At 39.7% G+C, this 13,682-nt stretch overlaps 1 protein-coding gene across 1 annotated transcript; it reads right to left on the bottom strand.

The window, feature by feature from the left end:
* Nucleotides 1–2,525: 2,525 nt before the first annotated feature.
* plp2b (proteolipid protein 2b) lies at nt 2,526–13,571 on the bottom strand. The gene is made up of 5 exons (XM_063893377.1): nt 13,151–13,571; nt 6,177–6,332; nt 5,912–6,010; nt 4,234–4,330; nt 2,526–3,947 (listed from the first exon to the last, which is right to left on the bottom strand). Exons 1-5 carry the CDS (start codon nt 13,244–13,246, stop codon nt 3,934–3,936), a joined length of 462 nt encoding a protein of 153 aa, XP_063749447.1. The 5' UTR covers nt 13,247–13,571; the 3' UTR covers nt 2,526–3,933.
* Nucleotides 13,572–13,682: the final 111 nt, after the last annotated feature.

Here is a 13,682-nt window from a genome sequence, read left to right on the forward strand (position 1 = left end):
AATGCATTTGATTACTTATAAATGTATTAGGACCAGTATAGTGATCTACAGTACCAAAAGTAAAAGCATACATTATGCAGATTGGATATATTATAGATTATAGTAGTGATGTATTGATTTGTGACCATTATTAAGGTTGAGTCTCGTAAAGATGGTGCTAGGTGGTAAGTTAAAGTATAGAAAACATATACATAGTACTTAAAGTATGCCTTCTAAAACTAAAAGCAATTTGTTTTGTCAAGTCGACAGACAGCCACATATTGAGTGGTTGCTATATGTTTAGCATTTATTTATTTAGTTGTTTTTACATTTCCTGAACAATACATGTTTCTTTTAAAAAGGAAAACAAATCCCAGCTTTTATTTTGAAGGTGTGTGTCACATGCTGACAGTGTTTCGCTAACTTGATCATTTCTCTCCACAAACCTGAACACAGACAACAAACTGTCCCGAAGTTTCTCCTCTACTTCATCTAGGCTTCAACATGAAAGCACAACTACACACAAACCCCGCTCCTTCTACTCAAATCCCTCCTTTACTTTCTGATCCCCACCATGTTTAGTCTTTATTAATCCATCTGCAGAGGCTGCTTCCAGAGCAAAGGAAGAATAAATAAAGCTAAATAAATATTTAGAGCAGGAATTATGAACCCAGATATGTTTGGAAGAAAGTTATAATCACATCCAGAGGCATGGGGACTTAGTTAGAAAACAACAAAGTCAGTATAAGCCCAAACAAAGGATTATCATTCCTCTGCAGCTCTTTAAATAACATGGAGTGTGTGTACAGTAGTGTTATTGCAGCAGTGGAAAGTTAGACTGGCTTTTCTGTAAATGCAATGTAATCCAAAAATGAAAAGAGTGGGACAGCATGCATAACTGTGTGTGCAATAGAAACACTCAAACCAGATTACAAAGCACAGATGTATGGATGTACTGTTCCTGATTATATGTGAACCCAAGCTACACAATAAGAGACTGGAGTGAAAACCACAGCTGCTATTTTATTAACTTCATTACTTTATTTCTAGCAGATGGGCTAGAGGGGCTTTACATGTTTTCATTTATCTCAGAAAATGAGAAACACTCCGCTTCCATCTAGTGGTGATCTGATGAAAAGCAAGTTAAAGCCAAATATTCCCAGAAACACTTGCAAATAAAACCAGTTTGAATAAAGCTGTAAAAATAATGTAAAACCTTCCTTAAAATTAAATAAAATGAGCCCTTAATGAAATGCATGTAAAAAGGCCACTGGCAGCCTTAATGACTACCGCCCTATTGCACTGGTAGGTGCTACATCACATTAAGGCCTCCCTCCCTCCCACCTTCGTCCCACACCAGTGGTTTGCTCTCCTCAGGGCTGTGTGCTGGGCCCACTCCTTACACTTTACACTCACGACTGGAGTCCAGCCCATCGAGATAACATCATTATCAATGCTTGTAATCCGATCTAAATCTGATAAATGTAGTACAATGTCCTGACTGACAGATAGATAGTGTTCAGGGTTTTAAATTACGAATCATTATTTTTGATAGGTAAAAAGAAGTACTTGTTTTTTGGAAGTGCAAAGTGGGCAAGTATGAAATATATATCATCTTTTAGTTTTATGGAACTGGAAAACACTAATGGTAACAATATCATAACTTAAACAATGATGTATTAAACATTGTTTGACTATTTTCAATGGGGTGGCGGAGGTCTGTGGCGCAGTGGGATAGTGATCCCGGTTCCAGTCTCCACAGCAGTCCGGTGTCCCTGGGAAAGACACTCTACCCCAAGTTGCTCCTCAGTATTGAATGTATTTAAGTCGCTTTTAACATGTAATGTCATTTAGTAAAACCTTTTAGATTGATGTGATTATTCATTCATGCAAAACATTGCTGGTTTCTCTGAAAATCTAAAATATATTTGTATTATTTTGTGTTTTATTTTTAGTGTGTTGAGTGTTACGAAAAGTGCTATAAGATATATAATTATTCTATGTTTTTTGTTATTTTCTCTGATTGTTGTAACGTTGTTGGTTTCTAACAGCTGTCTCCAACATAGAGGTGGCAAAGTCCATAGGGGCTTGGTCTGGGAACTGGAAGGTCACCAGTTCAAGTCCCCGAAAGACCAAGTTGTTCCTGTGGTGTCCCTGAGCAAGGTACCGTTACCTACACTGCTCCCCGGGCGCCGTACATAATGGCAGCCCACTGCTCCTAACACTAGGATGGGTCAAATGCAGAGACCTGTAGGCGGTGGTGGCGAAGTCCATAGGGGCTTGGTCTGGGAACTGGATGGTCACCAGTTCAAGTCCCCGAAAGACCAAGTGCCACCGTGGTGTCCCTGAGCAAGACACTGGTTACCTACACTGCTCCCCGGGCGCCGTACATAATGGCAGCCCACTGCTCCTAACACTAGGATGGGTCAAATGCAGAGACCGCATTTCGTTGTCCTAGTACTTGTACTCTGTGCAATGACAATAAAGTTGAATCTTTCATCTTTCTTTCTTTCATATAAGTGTACAATCAAAGGCACAAAAACAGATTTTCTTTGTAGTAACAATGGCCTTTATTTCCAAAAGCAAGGCTGCTTTGAATCTTGAAATGACAAACTGCAGACTCTTGTAAAGCATGTTATAAAAAAAAATTAGAATCATAACAAGGCAAAGTTTTACTTGGACAAATAACCCCCAAAGGGAAGACGAAACAGTTACAGAGAGTATTATATCCTTCTTTTAAAGAACTGCCTCTTTAAAAAGAAAGTGTACGTTACTATTGGACTGTAAAAAATGTCAACGGAAATCTATTCTACACTTTAAAAATGGAAGAAATGAAAAGAACCTGAGCAAAAATCAAAGTGGACGATGACACTGTGCTTAACATGTTGTTAACTGAATTAGTGCAGCCAGGATACTGCTGACTGTAGGACACTTAGAAACTGGTTAATTTGACTTTAAGGCACCGTACACACTCTAAAGAGCAAAGATTAAATAACGGAAAAAGGAAGTGTTTGGCAAACCACTGAAAACACAGATAACACACTGAATTATGATGTTACGCAATACCTAAACTACCCATCCATGTGTGAAGTTACTACAGCAGTCCATGAACAGTAGACATGTGTATTAAACAACCATTGCCTATTATTTACAGTTTCCCTTTCTTAAATCAGTGGTGCATAGAGTGGTGCAGTGAAGACGTGTTTTTGTAGTCGGACCCTGAAGGCAGCATCTCCCTGGTTCCCTTGACTAAAAATAAATGGGTTTTTTTCCATTGGATTTGGGAAATAAGATCGGTGGCAAACAAACGTTTCAGGATAATCTCCACATAATAACACAACATTTTTTACTAGTCGAAAGATTTAATGTTCAGAAAGCTCTTTATTTTTCTCATACTGCCTCTCTCACCCTCTGTCTGAAACCAGAGCCCAGTCTGCTCTGATTGGTTAGCTGGCTGGCTCTGTTGTGATTGGTCAACTCCTTAGAGATGTCCCGCCCCTTAGCCTATCATGTACAATGTGTTGGAGAGCTAGTCAATAGAAGTGTGAGTGTTACCTAGTGATGTCATTTTGTTCAGGAAGTAAACAAAGGAGTCCAATGGAGGTGTTTCAGGAAGGGGTGGGGGGGGGGACCCCAAAAAGCCTAATAGGAGCTCTTTAAAATGGCCTCAGCTTGTTCTAACCACAGATCTTACTTCAGGCTTCTAACAAAAACACATAATAAAAAAAGCTTGACTTTGAGACGAGGGAATAGGAAGTGCTAAAATGCTAACTCATTTCTAGGTTTCATGACTCATTCCTGCACCACTCTATTGAGGTTGGAGTAAAGGTTGACGTGCAGGCACAGATGTTCAGTACTGTCCCCCGTCTGTCCACAGCGTACAGCGGCATTAAACTGTGACCTCTTCGTTTTCACTGTTCGTCGTCCTCTCTGATCCACGCCTGATGCAGAGGTTTAAACTTTGTCGTCTGAGTGAAGAAAAAGGAGATGATACATAAATAGACAGGAACCAATGCAACTCACTTTATCTGAAGTGTAAAAAATAACAACAATATCATAATTAAAGAATAATGTATTAAAATGTTCTGATAAACGATTGGAATTTTTTTTTATTTCTGGAAAAAAGAAATAAAAGAAACTGAAAATGATATTTAAAATAAATACGATAAAAAAAGAAAGGGGTGAGGGAATCATTTAAATAATTGGGCCTGTTTTATTTGCAAAATAAAGGAATAAATATGGACTTCTTCTCACCGGTGGAGGCTGCAGAGTGCTGCCTGCTGCCCTTGATCTCCAGGAAGATGGTGTAGGTGTCGTAGGCAAACAGCAGACCAGCAATCAAACCGAAAACCTGAGGATCAAAAATTCAGATTCAGAACAGGTCGCAGAAAATGTGCTCTTCTACAAAAGAAGACATTTTAAAAATCACTAAAATATTATTTGGATGAAACTTTAACGTTTCATTTCTCTCATTGCATTAATAATATGAGTGGTTTTATGCCTCCCACTCTGCACTATATATTAATTCCTCTGTTGCCTCTCTTATGCAGTGCATGCTCTATATTCATGCTAACATATACACACTGCAAAAGAACTCAGGGATTGTTTTAGCTACTTGAATTGGAGGATCAGTAGAAAACTGCACTTTCAAATGTTATAATGATCTCTTTTTTTAGTATCTAAGCAGTATACTGAAAATATATGTATTGCAAGCGATATTGGTATTGAATATCTTTCTCATATAGTACCCATCATTCCTAGCTACAATCAAATCAAATCTGCTTGAAAACTGTCTTTAAATGACCACGTAATATTCAAATAAACGAGTCACATCAAACGCCTCACTGTTGGTTAAATGTACAATATGGAAATATCTGCCACCAGAGGTCTCTCAACTAAACTGTAAGAGTTTCCACATGTCTTGTTTTGTTTGACTAAAGACCCAGAATATTTAGTTTAAACTTAATATGTATGTGTTATCGCATATTTGACTGATACCTGCATCCCTATCTCTTTCTTTTCTATTTCTTTTTGTGTTCAATCCGTACAAAACGTTGCCATTTTGGTGAATTTGAGCAGCATTGTATTGCATATGGTTTTCTCACACCGTGCATCCCTAGCTACAGTAAAAACAAACCTGCTTGAAACTGCACTTTAAAATGTAATTACCAAACTTTTATGTTGTATTTATTGGCGCATCTTCTGTTATATTTGATCAATGAAAGAAAGCTGGATATTTCTTTTACTCTTCTTTTTTCAAACAGCAACGTGCTGTCGAAAACCATTATGCAAATGTCCCTCATATCGTGCATCACTAGCTATGATGAAGTCAGACCTGCTTGAAAATGTTTGCTCCTCACTTAGACATTTCTAAAAAGCTGATTTTCAAAGTTGATCAGCTCTTGTAAAAATGATTCTATTTTTTATTGGTGCCTTTTGTGTTCAGTTCAATGCTCAATTTATTGAACAAAAGAATGTCTGATATCATTTCCTTTTAAAAAATGTTATTTAACATGCCACTGTTTGTATTTTAGACCTATATTGGTAATAGAATTATTATTGCAAGTAAGATTGTCCAATAAAATGGATGCATATTTTCCTCGTATCCTGCAGCCATAGCAAAGAAAAAATAACCTTGATAAAAACACATCTCTTAATCACTCAGGTGACTTTCTGTGAAATTGTGACAGACATGATTTGCTGCTAACTACAAGAAAAAAAGGAAGGAAGCATGAGATATGACCTCAGAACGATCAGATTACTTAACACTGACTCAGAGCCTTCCACGAAACACTCCAATGATCATGAACTCCCCTTTCATTTAATCCGTTATAAGTTTCCACACCTTCATAAAAGCTGATTCATTGTTAATGATTGTCAAAACAGGCACTAAAGCAGTTTCAGTATTAATGTCAAGGGTTGCTTCACTGACCCCGCCTGCGATACGAGCGCCGTCACCGCCTCCTCCAATCACAGAGACCAGAGAGACGATGATGTAGAGGACGGCACCGATACCGGCACGGAACAGATCCTGCACGGAAGAAGAAGGACAAGCAGAAGATTAAGTGTTGTGCAACTCTGCAGACAAGTGTGTGTGTGTGTGTGTGTGTGTGTGTGTGTGTGTGTGTGTGTGTGTGTGTGTGTGTGTGTGTGTGTGTGTGTGTGTGTGTGTGTGTGTGTGTGTGTAGAGGACTCACGCTCCACACCCAGTTGACCACGAGGATCTGTTTGTCGATCTCCATCATGAAGATAACGAAGAAGATGATGGCGAAGATCATCTCGCAGATGGCCAGCGAGGAGTATCCTCCATAGTGAGAGGCCGCGAAGCAGATGATGATGATGAAGCTGACAATCTGAGAGAAAGAGTGGAATAAATAGAAGAATTCAAGGTTTAGAGAATGGAGAACAATTCCCAGGATACTTATAAGATATGATTCGTATATTAATTCCCTAATCTGTGTTACCTTATTTCAAATGTGTGAATTACAATGATCACGCCTCCATGTACGGGTGAAGATCACAAGTTTTTATCACATAATAAACAATCATTATTTCTTGAACAACATTCAAATTTAAATATGGGGAAATACAGGATTTTCAAAATAAAGGCGCGTCTAAAGCAGCATCTTTCTTTTTTTTTCAAAATAAAGGCGTACGATGAATATTTGCATTGATGCTATTGGATTGTTGATCATTGAATTGAAAAACTGAGGAAATGCTAAAAGACTTAAGAGTAAATTGGGGCTTCATTCAAAGACAACAAGACTATATCAAAACATCCATTTACAAACAGAATAATCCACGTGTCTTTTGTCTGGTTGTGTGCTCACTACCTCCCAAACTCATGCATTTTCATAAAACACTAAACATTCTTCCGCAACAGTCACGCTTGTGCAGGTGTGCTACTCATCTGTTCAAGTAAAGTTTAAGCAAAAGAGCTAATATGCTTCAAATTATATTCCAAACTGCTCTGTTTTTTAATTGTTTGTTGATCATGGAAGCAAATTCAATCGTATTTGTTTAAATACAAATGTTTGGGGGACTTAGGTATTCCTTTAATCGTTAAGCCAGATCAGTAATGAAAAAAGTACATTTCTCCACTATCAGTTTTCTTGATAAAACAGCTGTAAACCACCTGAGAGGGCACAGATCCTCTCATGCTCAGTAAACAGATGTGAGTCCACTCAGTATCAAAGGCCAGTCAGACAGTAAATCACCCAAACAGAGCATCATTGTTCAAGTCACTCCACAACCTCCACACGATAACAAGCGTTTCTGCCAGGGAGGAATATTTCCTGCGCAGCGAGAGCGTCTATCACGCCCCGCTTCTTCTGAGATTAACAGCACGTGTTTGTTTGTGCCATCCGCCTCTGATTCTTCCATATGAGGGAAAAAGCCTGCGTGCATTCTTCTCAGTCCACTCCTCTGAAACGCTGAGACGCTGCCAACGCTCAGACATCATAAACTGAGGCAGCCCACGACCCTGAACCAGAATCAAGGCTATTTTTCTGTAGAGCTATTGTCAAAGAGCGTGGGTAGAAACATTCAAACAAGGACACATGACAGCTGTGAACAGTAGTTACAGAACGCTTAGCCGCACAGTTTAGTTTACAGGAACCAGCTTCATTTTAATATCCTTAACCACAACATGACGCCTTTACTCTGCCCAACATGTTTGCATGTTTGCACTCAAGCGTGTAAAACTGTGCAGTCTGAATGAAGCACACATGATGTAACTGACGAGACAGCAGACCCACATCTGTCACTAATGCCCCCTCACAACTGTTACACACCCTCACACACACACGGCCCGATGCATCAGTGCTTCATGTGTTCTGGAGCCTGGCACCGGGCGGCAGGGGCCGAGGGTTCCTGCACAAAGAGGCTCTATGCAGCCGGGGCCCGTCACACAGAGAAACACCCACTGCACACAAGAGGCCCTCAGAAGGAGGAGAGCCGCCGAGATGTTGACACCCGGGCTGCAGCATACGGAAAACATTACTAATTATTTTAAACTTATAAATATCCATCTTTTATTTGTCCTTTTACGCATTTTGTTTATACTTTATATATTTTACTTTAACCAAGTGGCTTTTGTGTTGATAACTTTTGGATTATTTCATTGTTTTCTTTTCTCGCCTTCTGCTATTCCATGAAATAATGTGAATGAATTGGAATTATTTTGACTGATACACAATACTGAAAGGAAATGATCTCTGTTGCAGCATTCATTTATTATTCATTCAAATTATAATAAAAAGCACACTCAGCTTACTCCAACATACATTTTCTATTCATCTTCATTTTTTATTCACTTTTACATTTTTAATAAATGTTTTTTTGGTGTTTACTAAATGTAACCTATTTTTAATTTTTATGTAAGTTTAAGTAAGAATGTTCAGTAAAAAGATCAAATTAAATAAAATGGAAAAGACATACTGTACTTATATAAAAAAAAAGTCTTTCCAATAAATAAATAAGACATAAAAAAATATACTTCTTTTATTTGAAAGTTAAAGAAAGAATATGCAATAAAAAAATTCATAGAAACATAAAAAGTTCAAATAAAATGTGAAATAAAACAAAATGCAATAATATTATTTATATTAACAAGTCAAAGCTCATAGTTTTTATAGCTTGCCGGGAGTCTCACAGATTTTGCCTTTACCAAATATTGTTCTTTCTGCCTTTGGATAATGAACTAGACCATTTAGCAATAACAACTGTAAAACCCTCCTCTCTGTGCAGCCTACGTGTTCCCCGCAGCGGAGGGTCAGTTTGCGTGGGTCCGCTTTAAGGATCTCCAGCTATTCACATCAGTATAATGAGCTGCTCTTTTAAAAAGTGACTGGAGGGAAATGGCTCGGCTAATTATAGTCGGCAGCAGCAACATGAGAGCCAAGAGCTGCGAGTCCACGGTGCAGATACAAACCAAACAGCAACCGTTGCTAAGGAAGTTGCTCAGAATTTGGGGATTTTTTTCTTTTACCACTTTCCGTGGCTCAGTAAAGTGTGTGTGTGTTGATAGCAACAAAGTTCAGTTTATTCAGTCTCCGGGGTTATATACCCTCCAAACTTTCCCTATCTTCGATACATGTAGAACAAGCTCTCCAGTCATGTCACCACCACACATTCACATTACAAACCGCAGGGTGAAAGATCCACTGTGCATGACTCAGACCGACTTATCGCTACCGGCTGAAATGGCACACAGAAGTTTGTTTTACATGGGGGTGTGACTGAGATTTGTAAATGGTTGTGCAGCTTCAACATGTTCATGTATGGTCATGCCTCTGACATCCAGAATAAAAGAAAAAATGACTCAAAATGTCATCGAACAAGAGATGGAAACATGTGGTCACAACGTGCTGAATTATTCCTGCAGACTTCTGGCTTGTTCGCTGGGAAAGTTAAAGAGGCCCTGCCCTGCTTTCTGGGGTTTCCCTTTCCTGTAGTGTGTTGAATAAGTTTGTGTGCATGTAAATGGTCTGGAGGCTAAAATCCTCCACCCCCCCTGCCTGAAACGCCTCCATTCGACTCCTTTGTTTACTTCTAGAACATAGTGGCATCACTATGGAACACTCGTGCTTCTATTAGCTAGCACTCCGACACATTGTAAGTGATAGGCTAAGGGGCGGGACATCTCTAAGCAGTACACTAATCACAACAGAGCCGGCCAGCTAACCAATCAGAGCAGACTGGGCTCTGGTTTCAGACAGAGGGTGAAAAGAGGAGCTGCAGCACAGGCAGTATGAGAAACATAAAGAGCTTTTTGAACATTAAAGCATGGAGACATGTCCCAGGAGAGACACTACATACTAACCGCAGAATAAGTACATGTTTAAGACACCAGCAACCCCTGTGTTCTGGGAATGTAAAACAACTTGTGTTATTCAATGGAGTCCGGTTGTTTTGAAGCTGTTCTTGAACGGTACTGTAGCTGTGATACCAAATGAAAGTACAACCCCACTTCAAACATCCAAACTATCCCTTTTAAAATTCCCCGTCAGGTCAGATATAACGAGCAGTAATGACATCCGTCTTCCTGTTTCCCTCCCTCTCCGGCACTGTAAACTACTTCAGACATGCACCATCAGAGAGGACTTCCTTCAAGCTTCATTAGAAAAGATCAGAGTGGCAGAGGAAACAACAAAAAAGAAAGAGCACGTACCGGAGGAGGAAGTAGGCTACTCAGAGTGTAGAGATACTCTGTTACAAGAGAACATCCTGCAATCAAAGTCAAACTCAGGTAATACCAAAGTATGAGCATCAAAATCACCTTAAAGCACAAAGAGAAATGACTCATTATGCGGAATAGCAAACTAAAATAATTGGATTATAATAATATATTATTGATGTATTAATGACTGAATCCCTGTGATGTTATAGCTGGTAAAGTTCTGGTAAAAATCTATTAATTATTTATTTCTAATTATTATCTTTGATTAAATATTTTATATTGTATATATTTCTTTTTTTTATTGTATTTTATTCAAGCAACTAAATTAAGTTTTTGTAAATCGAATTATGATTCAAAATAATTACAGATAAAATAGTAAAAAGCTAAAGTAATATATATATATACACACACAGTATATATAATGAGTACAAAGAATGGCTTTTTCCACAACATTAATTGAACATTATAAAAGACTACTTGATAATCATGTTTTTCCACAACAAATGCATTTCATTTATCAATGTGAAGCCACTTTAGATACATTATTAAACACTGTGTTGATGAGCTGTACAGTCCTGCATCATATCAATATTTGCCTCCAATATGTAGTGGAATAAGTATAAAGTAGTAGTATAAAGTGAAGTACAAGTACCTCAAATGTATACTTAAGTACAGTGTTTGAGACTCCATTGGTTTGCAATGAAGCATGAAGCTATGGGTGAAGTGTGTGTGTGTGTGTGTGTGTGTGTGTGTGTGTGTGTGTGTGTGTGTGTGTGTGTGTGTGTGTGTGTGTGTGTTAGTAAGTCACGCATTCTTTGTTCCCGGGGACAAACTTCACACACAGGCTGGAATTTCAATTAAGGCTAAAAAAGAAAACCACCGTAACTGTTGAAGGATTTCTTTCCCTTCTGTAAAACTTCTTCCACGTCTGAAAGCAAGTCATGTGTGTAGTGAACACACACCTCTGTGAAATGCAAACAAAGGCAATCATGCGAAAATGTTGGTCAAGGGCAAAACAAAAAAGAAACAATCCTCCCAGACAGGAAGTCCACACACACACACACACACACACACACACACACACACACACACACACACACACACACACACACACACACACACACACACACACACACAGCTGATGATTCTGCTTCCGCCCATAGGAGGATATAAGATAGAATCGGAGGATGAAACCCTCTTTATTGACACACACACAGCACACAGCAGAGCACACACAGCTGAATGAGTCTCTGCTTACCCATCCTAGTACTAGGAGCAGTGGGCAGCTATCGTGCAGCGCCCGGGGAGCAATGGGGAGGAGGGGATTGGAGGTATCTGGTGCCTTGCTCAAGGACACCACAGCAGGGCCTAGGAGGTGAACTGGGACCTCTCCAAGTAGCAGTCCACTTTCCATATTTCAAGTCTGTTCGGGGACTTGAACCGGCGACCCTACGATTCCCAGTCCAAGCCCCTACTGACTGATCCACTGCTGGACAAGTAAGTCCATAAGTAAAGCCACATGCAGAGTAGGGGGAAACCCCTTTATGATCCTTTTTACAAGCAGGAATGTGATATATATATATATAACATTTGCTCATCACCTTATTTAGACTACCCCCGCCCACCGGCAGCCAGTGGTAATAACAAGGACACAGCCGCAGTCACAGGGCCCAGTTAACCCACATGACCTCCTTCATGTGCCATTAACGCTCAGCATTTGGCTCTTTGGTGCCAAATGAGAAAAACTGTAGAGCTGCAGAAGTGACAGGTGGAAGCCCTTAACCCCTGAGCATGATCCCCCACCTCCCCCCAGACCACATGCTGCAGGAACAACACTGCTTTCATGATGAAAATAGCCAAATACCAGAGCTGGGGAAAGTATTTGGCTCCTGTGCTTTAGTGAAAGTAGCAATACCAAGGTTTAGAAATACTGTACAAGGGAAAGTCCTGCATTCAAGTAAAAGTGCAAAAGTATTGGCATTAAATTATACTTAAAGTACTCATACCAATTGCGTAGAATGGCCATATTTTCAAAGTAATATATATATATATAAAATCACTGGATTATTTATAAGAGGTTTTCTCTTTCCTGTAGTGTGTTATAGAGGTTTGTGTGCATGTAAACGGTCTGCAAAGGCTCAAATCCCTGTGTTCCCTTCAAGAGGGAGTGTCTCACCCACACACCTGAAACGCCTCCATTGGACTCCTTTGTTAACTTCCGGAACTCAGTGACATCACTATGTAACACTTGCGCTCCAACACTTTGTACAAGATAGGCCCAGGATGCCTTCAAATGGCAGTGAAGTAAAAGTATAGGAGCAGAAAATTGAAGTCAAATACCTCAAATGTGTACTTCAGTTAATGTACTTAGTTACTTTCCACCTTTGTCGAAGGTAGAAGAAAAAATACTTCAGTTCAAATAGCAATACTACAGGGTAAGTACAGAATACTCAACGTAGAAGAAGTAAAAGTGCTTGTTTCGCAGTGTGGCCCATTTCAGATTATATAGATTATAGTATCTTGTTATAATTATTGAGCCATTAATGTGTTCTTAACTTTGGTAAACCTTGGTTTATTTGGAGTACTTCTATAGATACTGCCGGGTACCTAATCCTATAATAATACATCATCATTTATTAGCTGACTTAATGTTGTATCAACCTTATCCTTTTAATTATCCTATTAATTAACTCATATCTGCTTAGTAGCGAGTTACTACACATATTGCTGTATTGGAGAAGCACCTTCAAATCGTACTTAAGTAAATGTACTGAGTAACTGTCCAACCCTGCCCCATAGTCAGACATCAAATCAATATGTAAGCTACATTAAACCACTGCATGCATGAAATATTAATTAGTTGCATGTTTCTCTCTCTCACACACACACACACACACACACACACACACACACACACACACACACACACACACACACACACACACACACACACAGGTAGCTCCACAGTGTGCAGAGGTTCAGTGAGCTCACCGCTTCTGCAGCCAGGATCGCTCCCTTCCGTGTGTTCACGTAGCCCTTCAGCTTCTGCAGGCAGTTGGCCCCGGTGCTGGCCGCGCTATCCCCCATGTTGTAGAAACTTATCAACCCACCGAGTGTGTGTTCGAGTTGGAGTCTTTATGGACTGGAACCGACGACGCGAAGGAAAATGGTATTAATCCGAGCAACAGGAGGAAAAGTAGTCCCTCTGTGGGGAATTTGTTCCAGTGAATCAACTTCTCCGAGGTAGAAATCTCCGGGAAATGTTCAGTCACGACCCCAACAGCTCCAGAGAAACGCTGCTTTCTCTCTGAATGTGTGTGTGAGTGTGTGTGGAGGGAGGGAACGAGGGAGGAGGAACGGAGGGTTTAAGGAGCTGACAGAGGGGCGTTGGCGTTTACTTCTATCTCAAAGAGTGTGTGTGTATGTGTGTGCATCCTGCTGGTACCACGAAGACGCGTGATGCCTTCAGATGCTCCTCGGAAATCTCTAACCTGTTGCATCTGTTTTTGGAAATGTGGCAGAA

The sequence above is a fragment of the Eleginops maclovinus genome, chromosome 1 (assembly GCF_036324505.1).
Source record: "Eleginops maclovinus isolate JMC-PN-2008 ecotype Puerto Natales chromosome 1, JC_Emac_rtc_rv5, whole genome shotgun sequence".
Taxonomy (NCBI): Eukaryota; Metazoa; Chordata; class Actinopteri; order Perciformes; family Eleginopidae; genus Eleginops; species Eleginops maclovinus.